At 31.1% G+C, this 22,666-nt stretch overlaps 2 protein-coding genes across 2 annotated transcripts; one reads left to right on the top strand and one right to left on the bottom strand.

The window, feature by feature from the left end:
* Window positions 1-1,577: 1,577 nt before the first annotated feature.
* Window positions 1,578-4,823, top strand: LOC113398933 (HEAT repeat-containing protein 3). The gene is made up of 8 exons (XM_026637881.2): window positions 1,578-1,835; window positions 1,925-2,176; window positions 2,260-2,365; window positions 2,444-2,962; window positions 3,113-3,353; window positions 3,670-3,940; window positions 4,215-4,514; window positions 4,633-4,823. Exons 1-8 carry the CDS (start codon window positions 1,713-1,715, stop codon window positions 4,741-4,743), a joined length of 1,923 nt encoding a protein of 640 aa, XP_026493666.2. The 5' UTR covers window positions 1,578-1,712; the 3' UTR covers window positions 4,744-4,823.
* A 471-nt stretch (window positions 4,824-5,294) lies between these two features.
* LOC113398934 (uncharacterized) lies at window positions 5,295-20,786 on the bottom strand. Its single transcript, XM_026637882.2, has 5 exons — window positions 20,320-20,786; window positions 9,455-9,573; window positions 7,710-7,854; window positions 7,012-7,171; window positions 5,295-6,808 (listed from the first exon to the last, which is right to left on the bottom strand). The coding sequence occupies exons 1-5, from the start codon at window positions 20,493-20,495 to the stop codon at window positions 5,990-5,992; spliced, it is 1,419 nt and encodes a 472-aa protein (XP_026493667.2). The 5' UTR covers window positions 20,496-20,786; the 3' UTR covers window positions 5,295-5,989.
* Between the last annotated feature and the right edge of the window lie 1,880 nt (window positions 20,787-22,666).

Genomic DNA, 22,666 nt, shown 5'->3' with positions numbered 1-22,666 from the left:
ATACAACTTTAGTATACCTGCTAAAGTAGAACTTAAGAGAAGTATTGTTTTAAAAAAAAATTAGAAATAATTTAACTTTTTATAAATAGGAGACATTCTATTTATAAGAAGTTAAATAAAATAAAGGGATTTTCATTTGGCTTGATATTCCGTAGTCAATGTTTGATTCCATTTATGATTCTGGAGATTACCCCCTAGATACAAATAATAAAATTTTATAGTAAAAACGCATTTAATATTAAGTAATTTTAGTATTCTAACATTTTTGTATGTGATAATCAGGGCCGGACCGTAACTTTAGGGGGCCCTGTGCTAACACTACTTAGGGGCCCACCTAAGGTATATCTGAACGTAAACTTGAATTAAATTAATTAAATAGGTTTGATTAATTGCAGGACTCCCAGGGCTGTAAACCACACGATCTGTTTAATTTAATACAGTTATGGATTCTTCCGCATTATCGTCTATTTAAGACTTTGACTTGACTTAGCTGGGGCCCCCTTAAATCCACGGGGCCCTCGGCTGAAGCCCAAAAAGCCATATGGTAGATCCGGCTCTGGTGATAATTGTAACCTAAAAAACTCCATATCAAACATAGAATTACAAAAAAAATATGAAATTTAGGTCAATTAGTTAGGTAAAGTTTGTACAAAATTTTTTTTATTGGCCTGTGTTTATTAATACAAATATAGAAATTCATAATAAATATTTTGAATACAAGTAATACGTAAATTATAGTGTGGTTTGTTTTACGACACTTGTATTGAGTAATTTGTTCCCACAGATACTAGCTTATACTGATTTTATCAATAAAAAAATTATACAGTACTAGCGACTCGCCGCGGCTTCGCTCGGGTGCAATTCTGACAATAAATATACTACAGAGTGACTTATGTACAACGTTAATAGCTTTTTTATAATGAGACAATACAAACCGCTATGTCCCTGCATTTGAAATCTGTAATATCTTCGAAACTATTCATTTAAATTACATGTTGTAAGGGGCCATATTGATCTATATTAAATGCACAATGTATTTAGGATACTTATTTTTATTTATAATTGGGTAAGGATTAATGGTGGTTAGCTTAAAATGTCTTCCTAAACAAGCCCTTGTTTCTCTTGAAAAGTAAAGGATAAAAATTTGTTATTGTAGGTTATCTCCAAGAGAAAGACATTCACCATCGCGGACTTTTTTGTAGATTTTTTTAAGGTGTACAATACTGTAGTACATTATTTTGATCTATCTCGTAGGGCTCAGCCAGAGTTTGCAATGTTTATTTACAACATCACATTAGAAATCTCTAAAATTATCAATGTTTCTCTACTATATTATGCATGTATTATACATATAAACTTTCCTCTTGAATCACTCTATCTGATAAAAAAAACGCATAAAAATCCGTTGCGTAGTTTTAAAGATCTACTTTAGAAATAATCGTTATACAATTTTACTCCATGTTTAATCATGAAAATACATGTAAAAAATCTTCATTTTATTATTTAAGGTGCTTACTGATAATTTTTGTAAATAAGTTATAAACTTGAAAATTGGAACGTAATAATCACCAATGTCACTGTCACTGTCAAAAATGTGTCGCTGACGGCTGTCGCTCATGATTGGCTGTCCAGTGTCCATATCATAACAGCGTGTGATCTCACATTTCTAGGTTATACGACGTTGTTTTCATACATTGTATACAACATTAAATATGGGTAAAATAAGGAAACGGAAAGTAAATAAGGGTGATAATATTGAATCTACTTCTAATGATGAAGAATTGCCTGTTGATTCTAAAGAGAATGCAATTCAAACAATGATAGATCAAATTCAGGTTAGCGGTATTCATTATTATTTTAAACGCTTAATATTATTCAATGATTGCTTTAATTAAATATGTATTATAATTGTTGATTGTTCTAGACCGCTAATGTGGAAGAGAAGTATTGTGGTCTTCAAACGTTTGCAATGCTGATAGAAAGCTCAGGTAGCTTAGAACAAATGATTGATCGAGGAATTGTTAAGATAGTAGCGCCACTTCTGTTCGATCCAGCTTCGTCAATAAGGAATGCCGCTGCTGGTTCTCTTAGGAACTTGTCTGCTGTAAGCCTAGACATGTGTGATCTTTTAATGGAACATGATATTATGACACCTTTGATTTGTTATTTTCACGAGGTATGTACACTATATTGTTTTTAATATTAAGTCTTAATTTTATAACTTGCTTTCCATTTTATAAAATTTTGGTTATTTCGTAGTATACAGAATCTTGGAGTCCAGATGTTAATTCTAAAACTAAAGATGAAGACACGGATACAATGATCCAATGCACTAACCTCTTGTTAAATTTATGTGAAAGTTCAGGTATGAGTTGTTAATAATATTATTATTATATTTACAAAAATCTAATCTGTGTTACTACTGTATCTATTGATTTTTCAGGTTTAGCTGTAAAATATGTGGGAAATTCACGACTTCTGGATATATTTACAAGATACTTGGATATATCCACTTTTGGAAAAGAAATTGTTATTGCTATACTGCAGTGCTTGTTTGTAATAGTAGAGGACAATCTATTAGCTAAAGAAAAAGTTAGGTCATCTTCAGAAAGACAATTGACAGAATTATTGTTATTGGAAAGCAGTGATCCTACAACTTTATTCATAAAAACACTTGCTGGAGGTGTAATCATAACCATAGGTGGAAACAATATTGATGCTCTTCCAATTGATGTTATGAATCAAATATTTGCAGTTTTAGCAAAAACATTATCAGTAGATCATAGAGTAGCCTGCAATCAACTGTCAAGTAGTGTGCCATTAGGTGATGTAGCTGGAAAAGTAGAAGCCCTTAAAGGGAAAGAAGCTCTACAATTACAGAATCAGATAAATTCTGTTGCACATATTTTGGAGAGCCAGAAGTGTGCTATTGAAATAATTGCTAACATTTGCTCCTGTGAAGGTAGGACATTATCCAAAAATATAGTATATTTTATATTCCATTTAATTACTTGTATTATTGCTTTAGATAAAACCATTTTATATATATTATATAATTTTATTATTACAGTATTTTTTCTTTATATTTACTTATTAATACTACCATTACTAGGAGACGCTGTTGGTTCTACAGAAGGACCTGACTCATCAGATAGTGATGAAGAAACAGCCGATGACGTCTCCAGCAATGGTGAAGGAAGCTTACTCTATGAAGATGTAATACCAGCAGTTATATTAGAAGCCTTAATTTCTATAGATATATTAAATAAAGTATGGACTCGTACACAGTTGCCTGCAGAAAATGTGCTTATGATTTTAAATGAATATGAGGATACACAGTTAGTTAATAAAAAGTAAGAATAAATATTATAAAAATATACCAATATTTAAGATATATATCTGGTCAATGATGAAGGTGACTGATTTTACATTCAGGTTATTGGTGTGCATATATTTGTCAGAATTTAATTTCATTGGTATTTTATTAAGTTGTCTTTATTCTTATAATACTCATCTTTCACACACTAAGAGTTGTAAGCATAAGCATCACTCATACTAATGCTTGTCAATAATTTAATGTGAAGATGTGCATCTTTGCAATTGAACAGATGTATACTTATCTCTTATTTGAATATTGAATATACACATAAAGATTTTTTATATTTTCAGAATACACAGTCTACAAGTACGAGCACTTCTATGTATGAACAATTTATTGTTAGGCTTACCAACAGATTATCTGGGTGGAATAAATGGCATATATCGATTTTGGGTTGAAGCAGGAAAACTTGCATTTAAACAAAATTCAAAAAATTTTGACTTGTTGGAAGCTGCAACAGCTGCTATGAGAGCAGCTTTGAATAAAATAACAAATATAAATAGAGCCAAACCAGCTAGTGAAAGCAATTTATTTAGTGATCTAGCCTTATCAGATATTGAGGTATGTTGTGCAAACAGAAAAAATACATATTTATATCCCACTTTTTGGCTTATGACTCCCTTCCTTTTGAGGGAAGGCTTGTGTACGCTTATTCCAAAACATTGCTTCAATGTAGGACACACGTGTAGAGTTTTTTCAATGTTTTCCTGCACTACCAAGCACGAGATTCAATTTAAACATGTTCTAGCTACTGGACCCATTTTAATTTTATTTCAATGTTGTTTTTTCATAATCATAAATTAATTTTTTGATCATAATAATTTGTACTTTACAGATAATGTTAACTGGAATAAAAGAATGTCAAGTGCCTGCAATTAGGGCAAATCTTTTTCGGATGATTGGAATATTAGCTTTGTTACTAATTAATAATTTAAATGAAACCACTTCTGAAGTGATACGCTGCATCACTGAATTCATATTAGAGCAAGCACTCAAAGAAAATGAAGTATGGGTACTAGCAGAAGCAATAGATACATTGGTTGACATGTATGCAGAAGACGAAACTGATCAGCTAGCCGCTAAAGTTCAATTAGTTGATAAATTGGCAGTTTTAGCCCCTATTTTAAAAAATAAGGTATGTTTGTCGTTTGTATAAATACTTTTACCTATCCTTATTCTATCCCATAAGGGTGGAATTGTGTCATAAAATTTATAAATTGACATCAATCAAAAATAAAATATCGATGTTTCAGACAAGACAACAGAAAAATCTCCCGAAAGATTACAAGGCCCTAGTAAAAACTGCAAACTCAAACTTACCAAGATTTATTAAGTATAAAAAACAGAGAGTTAGTATGTTGTAAGCCATGGGATCCTAAATTATATTAATCATAGTTAATCTATGCATACTGTTTATATTTTTATTAAAGTTACAATTTAATGACATCTGTTTTTAATTTCATTAAATAAAATTCGTTTATTTAAAATAATAATTTAATAGTCAACATTTTTAACAATATGGTAATCCCAATTTTAAAATCTATATTTTAATATAAAAAAACTAGTACATCACATTTTGTTTTTCTTAAAGATTATGAAAAAAATAAATATTTTATTGTATATTATATTTTATTCACTCTTGAGATAAATAATTTGCGAACATAGTTTACATCACTCTAGGGCCATAAAAAATTATACAAAACCTTTTTGAACTAATATTTTTATCTATCCAAAATAATCAATAATATGTGTATACGTAAAGATGATAAAGTTTGATATCATTGTTAAAATGATTCTTTTAAAACAATAAATTATTAGTAAAATGTTACGTTCAAATGAATAATTTTGTATACTACGACAGTCATATTATTAGTAGCTTAAAAAATATTTTATGATGCACAATGAAATCCTATCAAGTTATATTTTATTTTAAAAAGTGAACAAGATACAATATTTTTGAATGATTTTTCATTTTATGATAATGTTAAGCACAGAGTAAATAACTTTGAGAGAGAAATTTGATATTAGAAGAAATTATATTTATATTAAAATCTCTGAAATAGTATTTGATCTTACAAAATAAATTAAATATGGAGAATAAACTATTTAATATAAATACATATATCACACTTTATTCTTAGCTTAATGTATTATTATGGCAAAATCTTTTTGGAGTAGGTAACGTGATGATTTACGTATATTATGGTTCAATAAAATTAAAGAAAAGTAAAAAAGAACATAATATATTTTAGTACGTAGTGAATAGATGATTAAACTTTTATAATATATTAGTTTATGATATTTCACTTAATTATATTTATATATGTGGAAAAGTTATTGCTCGTTTTTATCTCTAATATAGTATTACAAGATTCCCATAAATTATACTAAGTAGTTTATCTATTAAATTAATTAAATAAAGAATATTTTTGGCGTCTAATATTTTTCTTTTTAACAAAATGATTGCAAAATATTTATCATACAAATAAAGATGTTGAAAAATTTAACAAATATAATATTTGAGATCCTAATATTTTTTTAAAACATATATGTATGTAGTACAATTATTATGATACATTTTAAAAGTTTTAAATTGTCGACTAATGACCTTTAGATATTACCATTGACTGTACTAGGCTCGCCATAGTGACTTCTTCTAGGCTTTGGTATCGGATTTGGTGAGTTAGCATCGTTTCTGTCAAATTTCTGCTTTATTTCAGATACCGATAGTCTGTTACTATTATCAAAATTAAAATCATCTTCTATTAAGGCCGAGTTCAGTTTATTTATTTCTTTTTCCAATTCTCTTGTTGCCTTGTCAATCTCCAAAAAATCTTTTTCAGTACTTGAAATAGAATTATCTATGCTCTCCTTACGTGAGTCATCATATACTTTACAGACAACTTTTTTAGGCTCCTCATTGCTGTTTATATCAAAACATGTACTTTGATTTAAATTAACATCGTAAGCCACGTAACTTCCATCGAAAGTATTTGTTAAACTTTTACTCCTTTTGTTTGATAATGTGTGGAAATCTTCTAAATTTCCTCGTCGAAGTTTAATGTCATCCTCATTAACACTAGAGTTCCTTCTGTACTTTAATATATCAACTTTAGGAAAGGAGACTTGTGCAACAATATCTTTTTCAGATTTGGATCTATTTTCAACATTTTCGTCAACTTTTATTTCATTGGAATTAATACTATTCAGTTCTTTGGTTTCTTCACTTGCGACTATTTGAAGATTTTCGTCAACTTTATTAGGAACTTTTGATTTTTCCGGTTCTATTGGTGTTATATTTTTATCCTCGTCTTCGACTATTTTTAGTTCTACCTTTAAATTTATTTCCTCAATTTCGTCATCAACATTATTAGACTGTTTACTGTCATCAGGCTCTGTTATGCGCAGTTCCAAGTTCTCGCTGTTCATCTGAAAAATAAATATTTGTTATGTGTTTCCCTTCTAGTAACATTATATTTGAAATATTTATTCAATTATCTTATTATTATTATAAGTCTCGTAAAACGTAAGTATCCTGAACACTTTTGACGGCACTGACCCAACACTATATCTTCTGTATAAGAGTAAGTCATGTAAGATAGACGCAACTAGCATATTAGTAAATAAATTACCGAGTCGTCAGTAGCTGATGTGGCGGGCGGAGGTGGAGCACGTTTTTTCTTTCTTCGAGATGCGCGTACGGGTGGAATGGGTGCTTCATCGAAAGGATTTGTACTCTCGACACTGAGCCTTGACCCCATAATATCGCTACGTGCCATACGGGGAGTTGGACTGAAACAAATTGGAATATTGATTTTTTTTCTATTTCATGCGAGGTTTTGGGGAGCAACGTTTATTCAGCTAAAAATATTCTTATACAGAACGCTATTTGTAATAAATAATCTTGTGAATTTTTGGGTATATCGTCTATCGCCATTGGCTAAAGAGATCAATGTAAGATATGGAGTTATAAAATATTAATGTCATATGATTGATAACAATATGATACTCTCTAAGATAGATTACAGATTGGATTCGAAAAAATGAATTGTAAATGTATGCTAGATGGCATGCGAGTTGAATGGGAAATTGAAAAAAAAAATGATATGTCAGGCATTCGCTAAAAATTCTTAACGTCCATTCAATTACGAACCTGTCAGGCAAGTTTTCTCTCTGCGACCGGACATTGTAGTACGTAATACGTAATTATATATACCTATTATTAATTGCCTAGCTTGTGTAACATTCACAATATAGTTAATATTGTGGGATAGTTGTAAAAAAATATATTTGTTTGTTTATTTCTATGAAAAATACATTACATAAATACCTGAGTGAATTGATTTCCTGTTGAGAACTACGGAGGCGCTCTTGAAACCGCGAGCGCGGTAGTGGCGTGACGGAACCTCCGTAAACATAGCGGTCCGCACGCTCCGGTGATCCTACCGTACTGCGGGTTCCAGACATTGAGGAGTCTGTAATTTTCATTGACTATATAAATGTCTACCCTTACGAAATCCATATTTTGTAATACATGTTATTGATAGAAGAAAGTTAGACGAAGAAATATATAGTACCTACTGGTACTACTCCTAAAGTTGATATTCGAAAATTATGGGCGTCGTATATAGAACCTCCTTTGTTGAAGTTGGTTAAAATACTCTTAAAGATGGTTCCCCGTAGCTGTTATGGGCCACGTGGGTTCGTTCAACGGGCCGTGGGAAGCTTGCCGCCCGTGCTGACGCGGACTCCTTATAAGAGCTTATCGGATCGGATTCAAAGGCCCATGTAATCGCAGGCCGTGGGAAGCTAGACTGCTAATAATTTGCAAAGTTTTAACATGCTAGCCCACAAACTGTAGCGTATTAATTGATAGCAAAAGATTCTTGTTGGTAGTATAACTGCAGCGAATCGACATGAAGAGTCTAGATGTAGATGTTCTGCCTGCCGGGCCGAATCTACCGTATGGCTTTTTGAGCTTCAGCCCAGGGCCCCGTGGATTCAAGGGGCCCCCAGCTAAGTCAGATAAGCTAAAGTTCTATCATTCTATTAAATTAAACAGATCGTATGGTTTGCAGCCCTGCGAATCCTGCAATTAATCAAACCCATTCAATCAATTTAATTCAAGTCTACGTTCAGGTGTGTCTTAAATGAGGCCTAGTGACCCCATTTAAGACACATCTGAACTTAGTAGTAGTTACTTAGTAGTAGTATAAGCCCAGGGCCCCCTAAACTCACGGTCCAGCTCTGCCCTACTCCGCCCTACACCCAGTATTATAGGTATCTCAATATTGAATAGTCAATTATTCAACTCTGTATTTTATTTTCTGTTACTTTTACTACGTATTATTTTTTTATAGTGGTTTTCATAAATAAAAATTTTCGTAGTTTCTTTCATTTCTTTTCTAGGCTTAGTTGATTATTATAATTCTTTTTTTTAAAGTAGGTTACTAAAATATATTTTTTACTTATATTTAATGTATATACAGTGGGGTAGCTAGTTGGGCAAGGGCCACGGTGCATTGGAAAAGATTCGGGCCCTCACCCCCTTTTTCCAACCCCTCTTTAACTTATATTAAAATTATAGATAGGAAAAAAGAACTTGTTAGTAGGGTCGAGGTTTTTTAGCTTCAGGAGCTGGCTAGTTGGCTGACCCCGACTCTTTTTAAAGTTTAGGTTACAGGGCCCCCTGAGCTCAGAGACTCTGGTGCACTGCACCACCTAGTCCTACGATAGCTACGCCACGATGTGTATATCGTTTCATACTTTTAAAGTTAAAATATAGTAACTGTACTTAGCATTGCGATGAGTTTTGTTGACCAATAAAGACATATTTATTTCGTGTTACATATTAACTAGTTTTTAAATTTGAAATAATACAGAATTCTATTTGAATACCTCTATATACAATTTAGTATATTTATACAGTTATACTTTATGATTATATATTTCCGTGCGTTTGTTCAAATATATAGTAATATATTTAACACTATTGCACCAATCCGTTACTGAACTTACTTCTTTATAATATGAATATGATTTAAAAGTACAGTGAATTATTTATTATTGTCTTACATTGCAAAGCTCGCCTGAAGATAACAGGACTGTTGCCGCCATTCACTTGGTTTGTTTTACTGTCTTGCAAACTCGCTTGTTCACCTTTTTTTCCTTTCCTCATGAAAGACCGCAAAGACCTGAAATTACAATTAATTAACATTCTATGTATTATATTTAATTACTTATATTTTTTACTAGCTGTGCCCCACACTTCGTGCACGTTTAATTTAACTTAAAGTTATTGTTATAGCCTAAGTCCTTTACATCAGCTATCTGGCAGTGAAATTCCCGTCAAAATCGGTCCAGCCGTTCCAGCGATTAGCCGGTACAGACAGACAGATAAAAATTGAACAATGTGTTATTTTGGTATCTGTACCTACTGCGTATAGAACATATGCATTTAGTAAAAAACGGTTATTTTAATATTATAAACAGACACTCCAATTTTATTATATGTATGTAAAGATTAAAATTAAAATGTGTTAGGAATATTTGAATCATTAAAAACTATTAAAATTGTCTGTCTCAAAATCTCTCTGTCGTTTATTAGTTATAATATCCTCCTGACGGATTTCGGCCATGCCGGCTATTCTCAAGGATGACGAGCCTTAGACTTAGCCTTAGACTTGGTAGGTACTAGGCGTGTACACCAAAAAGCGCACTCTCTATTTCCTCACTCTCATGATCTGACGGCCAGCACGACCGGAAAGAGTTAAAGCTCACGACCAACGGCTATAAGTGCTCTCCGAGGCAATGGAGTGTATGCATTCTCAAGTTCCACAAACCTAATAATTTTTTATTTGCCCCACTTGATGTTTGATATCAGGACCTCAGGTTTGGCGGCCTTATGTGTAGCCACAAGACCACCGAGGCGGCTATTTTTATAATAATACGTCCGTTAATAAGCGGTTCTAAATCTATGCTAGGAGAAATGTTATCGAATAATTCATTAATTGGATGATTTATTGGAATGTGGATAGATAATGATGTCTTTATATATTCGGGGGTCAAATTTCCATTGTTGCGTATAAAGATCTGTGCGGTGGGCGGATGTCTGTAGGCGCAATGGCCACAGACAAAAGTAATGGTAGTTTAGTGCACTTGATTCCACTTGAGCGGTCACAATTGTGCCGTGACGGACGGACGGATGAACGGCCAGCTCGCACACCCACCTTTAGTAATTTTTTTTAGTACAAATACATTTTATTGTTAATAATTTCGTAAGTGTAAACCAAACTAACATACATGGAATAAGTTAATATTTGTTATTTAAAATGAAATAACTAGTTATTATAGGTACTATTATAGGTACGTATAAACATAGAATTGACCATATGACAACTCTATGGTGCTTGTCTGATTTCAAACGCATGATTTGCGGATAAAATTGAAATGTTCTATGTTTCGGGCCATCTCAGATAAGATATCTCTTTTCCTTGCCCTTGTCCCAAACTATTCGGGGTTGGGGCAGCATGTCTTTCCCTTCCATTCTGCTGTATTATTCGTCTTATGATCGTTCATGTCCATTTCGATCCTATCCCTGCTAACACACTCCATCCATGTCTTCTTGGGGCTCGATAAGATATACAATGATTAAAATGAATCTTTCCATCAGTTTTATAGGGTACGTCCATCGTGAACCATTTATTTGACTGTTAATTAGTTTTCAATCAATATTTAAATTAGTTCTAGTTACAATTTCCGTAAGTAAGGCTTCGTTTTACACTGTTAAATAAGAAATGCAATCATCATTTTCCTTTTTAAGATCAACTAATGTTTATGTTTTAAGTATAGAACTAAAAGGTTTTTAATCAAGGTTTTAGAACCAAGAGTCGTTTACAAGTAGGTACTAAAGAACTTCACTTCCTTTCTCCTTCAGCTCGATTGTACAATGTTATTATATTCAGGTACGAATTAAGTAATTCGGGCTCCCTTTTACTCTTTTCTAACCTAAAATATTTTATTTCACCACAACGCAATTAATTGTATTAATTATTACGATGTTTTTTTAAAATATATTACACAGTTATGCAATCACCCAAATCAAATAGAAGAAACATTTGCCATTAACAATAAATTTTAAAACCTTATGTCGCAATTCTTGGCCTGACTACGGGACCCTAGGACCTTTTTTACACTTCATAATTTTTCTTTCATTAGAATTAATGCAGCAACTCAATTTTTTATTATAATCGTAAAAAAACATTCAGTTCTTCAGCCTCCTCCAGACAAAAATAACTAGATTCGGACAAAGAAATAACAATACTTTAAATCACGTGATCATGAATCGAGTTGAAAATTAACTAAGTATATAAGCTTGGTCTGGACAAAAGACAGTCAGAATAGCAAAAAAAAACAACGAGAAAGATCTTAGAAATCTCAAGAGATCATATGCCTAGGAATTAAGAAATTTGAAAAATGTAAAGGATATACTTATTTCTATTCCGAAAATATTTCTTCATTCTTCGCAGGCATTTACATAATGTGCATGCTTTCCCGTCTGTATTATTTCTAATTATCCTGATCTGTCCGTAACTAGCCTAAGAGAATCAGGTATTGCTAAAAGGCAGAGTTTTTTTTATGTAAAGAAAAACAAAGGAAAATCGCGATTTTATTTCCGGCGATAATATATTAGATATACATCTATTAAATCCAGAAAGTTTAAAATTACTATTTAGGTTGATTTGACGACTAATATTTCTTAATCCATATAGGTACACCAACCACGTTGGTATGATGTACAGTTGTGGACTGCAATAGGCTGAGTAGTAGCAGTTTATTTGAAAGTAATGTATATTTTATGAGATAATCAGTGCAAATGGAATAGTACAGGAAAACGTAACTGCTTGTCATTCGTCCTACATGTTAGCTTGTTAATGTTTTACATTCGTAAACACACTAAACTGCACGCGTATGTCTGACATTAAATCGGTTAGGTCGCGGAGATAAAACGAGATTTGACCTGTTCTTGAACCAACATTATTACCCTTGATGCGGACTTGCAATCTCGCATATTATAACTAAATGTTCGTAACTGATATGCATTTTAGTTGAGATTAACATAGATCTTCACGATCACAAAATATAATCACTAATCGAAATGTCCTTAAATAATTTGAAGGTAATATGTACGATGGGACACATTTTCGAAAATATTTTGTGTTGAATACAACAAACTTCTTCACTGCGGATTGACTCATGATATCATGAGTCAAACATGACCTATAAACTGACTGCTTACCTCGTTGGTCTAGTGGTTAGCTATTAAGTCTACCATATCGTTCGAGAGCCTAAGTTCTGTTAAAAAGTTTTTCTCGCAAGTAGCAGCACAGAATTTGGAAAATGCACATGTGCAATTTTGCACAGAATTATGCACTATAATATCGCCTGTGCAGTTAGCTAGCCTCTATTGAAGAGACCGCCCTAATTGATAACGATTTTGAAGACATTAAATACTCTATTTTAGCTCTTGACTAGCAAAATCGAATACAATTTGAGCATAGTTGTAGTATTATATTGACCTTCAGTTATGATAATATAAATCATTCGAGTAAAATAATAGTTTAATTTATTATCTTTGTAAACAAAAGTTAGGTACAACACTAATTCAACTTATCAATTATTTTAATTATACCTACTACGAGTTACAAGTCAAGGAGTCGGTAATGTATTATTTGTTCAACACACGATATATTAGATTCATAAATTATATTTAACAGTACAATATTGTGTAGTCTACTCCATAGAAGTAAAGAAGTGAACTACATTAATAAACAAATAATAGAAAATGATTCAAGTATTTTTTTTACATTTACGTATAAAATCAGATTTGTTGTTGTACTTAGTGTCGGCCAAGAGAATGCGAATGCATTTTTATATCTGCTGACTTAAAAATTTCATACGTTAGTATTCGAATTACCTTATAACTACAATTACAGGAACATAAAAAAATACTTATTATATCAATCACTAAAGTAACGGTAATAAAGACAAAACCGCAGGCTCGTCCAGTACGTTAGTTTGACAAATATTATTAAAACGAAATTCAGTTTGTAACGACACAACGATTGCCTATTACTTTTAAAATTTTGCACACAAATGACGTGGGTGTAACAACGGGCGGAAACTAATTATATAATAAGTCACACTCGAAACTCACCAATAAAAAATATCAGGGAATTAGTGACATTAACTAGGTCTTTGTGCTAGACCGTCTTGGTTGGTACTACCTACTCATGAAATTCTCTATAGCCAAGATCAATATTTGCTGTGTTCCGGTTTGAAGGGTGTTTGGTCCCAAGGTTGGTCGCGCATTGGAGATGTAAGGAATGGTTAATATTATTTCCTACAGCGCCAATGTTTATGGGTAGTGGTGACCACTTACAATCAGGTGGCCCAATTATTATAACAGTAACAGCGTATCCCCGTTAGGTGGCTAGTGCGTTCTTACAGAATAGATCTGCAGATATCGATACAAATGAAGTTTCTAATCGCATAAGAATTCGTTAACATATAACGAGGCTGCGGCCTTCGAAAAAATAGGTAGTGTTAATGAACAACTGACGCTCTTAAACAAACAACGACGGGTATCCACATGACCTACTTCATGTTTGTATTCTTGTACTTATCTTAATTTTCTTTTATATTATTAAAATTATCTCTTTTATCTTTGATGATATCATTATTTTAACGGTGTAGGTATCTGTTTCCCGATTCTAATCACGTAACTTTTTTATTATTTTCAGACATATTGTTATAACATCGTAATTATATAATACATCATAAAAATGTGGACACTTTTTTATGTTAAATCAATGGGTATCTTTTAGTATTGAACGCAAATAAAATCGGAATAAAAGAGTCCGTAGGTACCTACTTATATTAAACATAAGATCATTTCAATCAATCAAAAATAAAATAAGCGTCGTTAAAATAACAGTCGTGACCTTCGTATTCCTTGAAATGAATAAAGAACAAGCGTACAACATTAAAACATGTTTGTTGTGTATTTTAATTATTCTTTGTTTATATTATAAGTAACTTATACTTTTTATTTCGAATATAACATAATAATGTTAGACATCAAACTCTATCAAAAAAGCTGGTTTTGATTTATTTGCCAGCGTTTGGAAATCATAAAATTACTGTAAAATATAATTAGTAAATTTTCTTTAATTACCTACCAAAAACTAATGCAACTTTTAGATTTAATATATTTAACGTCGTATAAATAATTTTGGGAACATATTAAAATGTTATTTTTATAAGTAAATAAACATTGTTAGTGTTTAAAAAATATTTGATAGAAAATTTAATAGAAAAATATTTAGTTAATAATTTGAGTATTCAATTATAAATACAAAACTAGCTATTTTTCTTGATATATTTTCCTGAATCAAATGAGCTAGGTATTAAACATAAACACAATTAAGTTTTTACCGGTCTTTTATTTAATAATTTATGTATAATTATAAATATATATACAAATACATACTACCACAATATGCATAGTAATCATTGTAACAAAATTGATTAGAACAATAATTAGCAACAGGAGCATACAAATAATTTAAGCTAAATGATACATTTTTAGACATTTAAATTCTCGTCTATAAAAGAAATCAATTATATTTCTAATTTGTTTTAACTAACGGTTGACGCTAGACCAATTTAAATTGTTATTAGTGCCGCTATGGAAAATTATTTTGTTACATCTTCATTGGCGAAGTGATTGCTTAAATTAATTAATAAAATATTGCAGAGAAATCGAATCGACACACGTAACAATTATTTTTTTAAATCTGGCAATATTTTATTTTGTGATTGACTTCGTACAGATTGAACAATAAAATGTTGTGTAGGAATGTGCTTAATATAGGTGAACACTGTTTGACACAGAATCTACGTGATTGCAAAATATAATAAGCATTGTTTGCACCAGCGTCAGATTTTTCAATAAACATGAGTGATGTTTGACTTGACTTTTAGATACTACCTATACTACTAAAGTGTCGTTGCACAATAATACAAAAGTTACATAATTCCTTCAAAATAACAAAACCTTCATTTTTAAACTAAATTTAAATATAATTATTTTTAATATAATTTCTACATTACATTATTGATACATAACATTATTGATACATAAATGACAAAACCATAAGATAACTTGGTATTAATTAACTTAAAGAATTGTACATAATAAAGTATCATTATATAACATTTGACAAGATAAAATAATACTATAGTTTCTTCATAAATTATATGTCAATTAAAACGTTGGTATGTAATGTAATTTAAAAATTGAAGATAACATAATAATTTACTATAAGTTTCAAAATTCTAGACGTACTAAAACGCAGAAAGATTTTACTGTTTATTTTTTGTGGGTTTTTATGTACGAATATAAAAATATTCAGCTATATGTAGTTATGTCCCTATCCATTAACAGCTTACTGTATATTGGAATATGAATACAGAAGTTGATGCTGCGGTGTGGTATTAGGTTTCCGTCGTTTGTATTCATTAAAAATAATAAAATGTAAAAAACACCACTACCGTATCTACTGTGAAGGTCGTTAATAAATTAAAAGATCGCAAAACAGTGATTTATATTCGTTTCAAAGCTAACGCATGTCAATGGAAAACAACTATAGCTATAAAATATTCATAAATTATATTTAGCGTGATCTATAATAAAGACTGACCATGTAAAATATCCTCGTACGAAAGTAATTAAATAAACAGAGGTGATCCTGTAATGAAATTCTTGGACTGGTGCCAAGACACGTCCAGACTCCTGAGCGTTTGTTGTGTTAAGGAACGTTTTTAGTATACAAATGTGTGAACATTAAATCAATATTGTACGGTGTAATAGGATTCCAATAGAACTGTGGAGTTTCTATCGTTTAATGTTATAACATATATTCATTAACTGAAATGCTGTAACTAGTGCATATGGCACCACAGCACGAAGCAGCAGTCTGAGTTGGAAAAACGAATCAAACCAAATGAAGCAACATGCACCTTAAGTGTACACTATGGAAATATGTATTCGACCAACTACTGCTTACCATCAAACAAATACAGCGATAGTCTAATATCTAATGTTAAACTTAGTAAAGGTTATAATAATTAATTTAAGAAAAGAAACTACACATTACCTGATAAACAATTAAACTGGGTATAGATAAATGTTAATAAATCGATAATAATTTAGGCCTATTATATTTTGATAAATATTATTTTCGAATAATACTAAAATAATTAATAAAAGATAACCAGCATAATCTATAAATGTTTGGCTGGGTTGTTGGTAACAAAAATCAATTTTGTTCCTATCAATAAACAAATCTACCATTAAAACAGTCAAAACTTCCTTAGATTAACATCGTATCGTAAATGATTAAAATATAGATCAATACGTAACACATTTAGTAGTTGATTCTATTACAAGATACGTTGGTAAAGAAAAATAAATTTATTCACTTATAAGTATTCAAATTAAAGAAAAAGCTATTCTACCAATTATGACAGCGCGGAATACTAGTAGCATGCTGACTTAAACCAATCCCAAACCCGATTTTCTGGTTGTTTAAGGCACAAGCGCCCTTGTCACCAGTGTAGGCCAATAAGGATTGTTGTTAGATATGTTAAAAAACAATTGAAATTGTAAAAAAAATCTACTTAACTATAATAATGTATTGTGGTATATACAAATAATTTAAAGGTAGATGTAGCCCAGATAACTCCTAGCAGTCTCTAATGGGCTGTAAAAATCCCATCAACATCGGTTCGGACAATTACATTGCGGACGTTTGTGTTTCGATACTTATTTCAAAATTGAGTTATATTCTTGAATTTAGATTATAGATTTTAGATATAAGTAATATTCCATATATTTTTTAATTAACAGATTTCGATATTTTAATCATAACGTTGTTCTAAAAGTTATATGACAAATATTTCACTTCCAAAATACGAGCGAATTGTGTCATTAATAGTTAATAAATGATTGTTGATCCTTGTTTGTTTGTCAAGTATTATAATATATGACATCAACACTATTTATAAATACCTGCTCGAATGACTCAAACTCTTTTTCTCGAGATAAATATTCTTCGTAATTATATTAAGATAAAATAAAAACAAACATATATGTGCTTGAGATGGCCCAAAGGATTTAAAAAAAGGTAAGGTAGGTAAATATCATGTCACGTGACAGATTCAAGTATTTTATTACGATATTTTTACTCACCAATACTAGTATTGTACGAGGTTTAGCTGTCAATAATATGGGTTTTGTTTTGTCATGTGCTCGTGTAATAATAACACTGGCTAAAACTCGACTCATTCTGGAACATCAATTGGTACCTACATTTAGGTAAGATAAATTACATAAGATAATTGGAGATTATGGTGCAGAACCAGACAGAACTGCACTGGCCTCGTAAAAATAGAGAGATCATACGGCATCTCAGCGGGTCAGACGGCATACCTACACTATAAAATCAATCCAAATACGTAGAGAAAAATAATATTTCTTTATTTTTTATAAGTTAAATAAATATGGTTTAGAATATCAATTTTACCAAAAAGGACTTCGAAAGACAAGAAAGTCGATCTATTTATTAGTTTTCGCATGTATCATAATCAGTATATGCATAATTGCAAACACCTTTTAAAAATTAATAAAAACAAATTTCTCAATATACCTAATAATATTAAATAAAAAAATCAATGACATTTGAAATTGAAAACTGCTTCTAAAATAAGTCCAGTGTGGACAATTTAAGAAAAATGACACAAAGTATAAATATTTGCTTCGTTAAAAATATTTTAAAAAAAGCGATGGATTGATTTGTTTGCTATCAAATACATGTGTAAGAAATAATATCGATAATGTAATTAAGAACATTTAGAGATTTACAAGAGAAAGCATTTTTAACATTTATTGATCTGGGTAAGCATATATACAACATCGGACTCTACACACAATAAGATAGAGCTGAATGTAGGAATGCCTGATTATTTTTATTCGTTATTCATATTTGAAACCCATACCTGGAACAAAAAATATTTCCTTCATGATAATTAAAAACTCATTGAATAAAAGTTAAGCTCAAAATTGGATTCAGCAATTTAAGTCAGTACAAAGTCGAGAGTATTTTCCCGTTAAAATATCTTTTTTATATTTGGTTACGGTTAAAAATAGTAAGATCGTGCCAAGTCGTAAGCAAAATCAAATGAAAGTTATTGTAAATTACTGATTCATTTTGTTTAAAAAGTCTATTTTATATATAAAATATAATCTTTTCATAGTAGACCTTGCTCCATAGCTTATGATTAAAAAATTATAAACGTATTAATATTAATTTAAATATTTGCCTTTGAGTAACTCGACATAGATATATTAAGTGCCTTATTTTGTAACAGTCAGCGGTCAGGGTTTTCACCAATAACTCTCAGTTTGGTTTTAGTGCTCCCCTTCGTCCTGAGTATCAGCGATGCAATATGTTTGCATATAACAGTATAGGAACGTTTCTATGCGCTCGTTATTGATAAAAAGTAGTTCGTTATCGCAAGAGTCTCAACAAAATCAAGACATTATAATAATTTGCATTGACTATGAGATCGAAGGTCTTTTGCATCTTATTAACCCATACGCCACACGTGTATTTGACGCAACGCTACAAAATGTTTTTCGGGTATATGCAATGCAACCTAAACTACTAACCAAAATATTGCAACGGACAGAAATACCTCTCCTTTCTCTCTCAATTATAAAGTTATATCCTTCAAATCCTCAGTAACGTAATGTCCGAGATATTTGAATATTGACACATTCTTAAGAAGAATTAAATAATTTTAATGTTACGCAGTATGAAATCTTACGATTATGAATATCGGACGTCAAGAGTCTAGACCGCAAGTACAATTTTTGAAGTGATATGTCTATGCAAGATATTTATTAGGTATCAAAAACAGCTGCGTTTATGATATTAAACACGTAATTTGCTTAATTTTCATTGTAATTAAAATTTAATTATGCAATAATGACTGATTTCGTCAAACGATACAATTAATCGAAAACTCTATTTTAATTAGACATAAACCATAACAAACTTTTTAATAGCTATTTTAAAGTGAGAATGTATATTTTTTACCGCATATTCAAATATTCACTGACTTATATACAAATACAATACGAATAGCTTAAAATATAATTCGGAGGTAATTTGTTTCCTTCAATTCGGTAACAATTGACAGTCAGATACGATGGTACTGCACTTCGCAATAATTTGGTAATAGTGTTAATTGAATTGAAAAACACGCATATAAACCATTACACAAAGATATATTTTGTGCAAGCTACATCTCGTTAGGTAATATTTAAGATTTAACATCAACTATAAAAAAATATGATTGAGTAGAAGATAATAATTGAAGATTAAATTCTTAACGAGATCATACAAAGATTATAATGAAAACGTATCAATTGTATAGGGCTTATAAAACAGATAATTTAGTTATAAATCTTGCTGAGTTTTGAAGATATTCCTGGTACATAATAGTTAATATAGAGGTTAAAAGCGAGACATTATTGAGTTTGTGGTGATAGAGACCGCAAATTCTTCAACATTAAATTCTCACTAGTATGACACATACTATTGTTGAAATTGGTATTGGATCAAAATTCAACTTTTAATAAGTGCAAAGTAAACCATCAGATGTAAAAATAAATACAATGTTCTTTTGACTTTAGTAAATATTTTTGGTTTTCTTAAAATACACATAATAAAGGCCATTAAAAGAGTTTACGTAATTATACGAAAATGTTCACAGGCAATATTTAAATATACATAATGATTGTTATGACTCACCATGATTTTTTTAGGTCCTTAATTCCAGAAAATGTAATGCTGTTGGATCTGCTTAATCTTCGACCGATCGTCCAGAACCTGATCTTATTGTGATTATCCTCTTCCCGGAACGGATTCAGGTGTTCAGGGTAGTCGTGAACGGAGACCGTCTTACGAGACCCCGCCATCGTCGTCATAATTGCACTAGTTAGAAAACTTCGACTTTCAGAGTTTTACATAATATGTAAGAACACTAATACAGGCGTCGGCCACTTCGTTTTTTTATCAGATATCACACTGTTAACTTATCACAAGCTGATAACGAGCTGTATCGTCTTATCAAAGGGAGATAATTGCATAGTTTGTTTTCGCGGGACGTGGTAAGTACGCAACGTCGCGGCGCTCGGCGTCACGGCCAAAGGAACACTAAACACTACCGGCGGCAGCGCAGTCGCCGATACCGCTATCACATATAAGTTAAACATACAGGCGATGCAACGTGTACAACAAACGATTATTATAATGTGCTTTGCATGGAGCGCATTTAGCGATTTTAAAAGAAGTGAGAAGGCAAATCCATTCCACATCAGAAACTTAATAAACAACGCTAATTGATATCGACTAGGGTCCAATTCTAGAAACGAAACGTAATAAGTATATTTCGGTTAACTTACCCTAACAGAAAATTTTATAACACTTGTATTTTAAATAAATGCTGCAATGACCAGTGTCCTATAGTTAATTCGTAATTATTTACTTTGATGACGTCAGGCGAATATAGCGTTCCTACGTCTTGAAGGCCGAGCAAACTTCAGAAAATATCACACCTTGGAATATTTTATTAGAAGTGCTATGTCAACTTCATGAATTACGTAATCTTTTAGCTGCTGAATATTTACATTGTGTCTTCTGAATAAGCACTTGCATATTAAAAGTATTTATGAGTAGGTATTGATTAGTAATCTATTAATAACAGCTCGTTAAGACTACGGATGACTACCATAGTAGGTATGTATAATTAAGCAATCATATTTAAATGTATATAAAATAATATTATTATAAAATAAATAACTATTTTAATATTAGGAGCAAGAAAAATCTGATATATACGCTTAAAGAGTTTATATTATAAACATAGTCGAAACAAACGATTACAAGTAACCTAATTTCTAAAATTCCATCGCATGACACGCTATATCGATCCATTCGCGTAACTACTATAGAAAACTCAATGACCTTTGTGTTATGTCCTAATACGTTTCTGAGTTTTATATCTTGATTATTTTGTACATGTAAATCGACAATAATCTTTGTGGTACTTTTAAGAATCGCCTGAACGTCTTCATATAAAAACGCCTTAGTCATCGCCTTCTTTTGTTCGTTCAATTTATTTAAATACACACATTATATTGTTTCAAAACTTTGAATAATATGACTAGTATTACAAAATAATTATACATAAGGGATAATTTTATCAAGTTCCGTAAATATGTTCGGGTTGATATTTTGGTTAGTCTAGTGGCTAGGTTTTCTAATCTTCCTCACACAAAATTATGCTTCGTAATAATATCTACTGCGCTAATCTCTAATGATATTGGGTTATCGTTGCCGAAATCGGTCAGGAGATCATTTGGGACTTTTAACTAAATTTAAAGAGAATCTTTGGAGATTCTATAAGATGATCTTTGCATTTGAAATATAGGATTATGCAGTTAACTAAGAATTTAGTTAATAAATACAGCATAGTATTGCTTGCTGATGACACTTTTTTATTTTTAACGAACCCTCAGAAAAAACACATTTTTTCGTTTGAAAAAAAAAAAACTAGGGAACTAAGGAATGTTTCAAATTTCCTCCACTTACCGATGATCTAAACTATTGTATGGTTCATAATTACGATTAGGAAGTTGGTTCTTTGTTCTAGTATGCCCTGTAGTTCTATAATAATAAAGTTATAACAGGACATCATTTTGTAGGTATTAACGACTTGAACGTGCCTTTTCATTATACTTACTAAATTTCAAACGAATTTCTATAAAATATCAGTTTTGTAAATGTTTCGGCTTCTCCCACGTGTCAACAAAAGATGATTCTGGTTTTAAAATATTTTGAGAAAAATATTGGAATCAAAAACTAAATAGATATAAGTGCACATAAAGTATATTCAAATGAAAAATAATTTTGAAAATAGATAATAGGGGGCAGTGACCTTGTTCTAACTAAAGTCTTCAAGCAGGCGACAATTTATTGAAGATCTTTTGTGCTCTCCTCTGACGAAGCATTGTTGTGGAACAGGATAGGATCAATTGCATTGTGACATCAATTGCACTTCGTATCGCCAATTCATTGACTCGGCCACTTATTAATG

Source organism: Vanessa tameamea, chromosome 2 (genome assembly GCF_037043105.1).
Source record: "Vanessa tameamea isolate UH-Manoa-2023 chromosome 2, ilVanTame1 primary haplotype, whole genome shotgun sequence".
In the NCBI taxonomy this organism is placed as follows: Eukaryota; Metazoa; Arthropoda; class Insecta; order Lepidoptera; family Nymphalidae; genus Vanessa; species Vanessa tameamea.
Note: the sequence above shows the minus strand (reverse complement) of the source record. Positions and strands in the feature narration are given on the sequence as shown.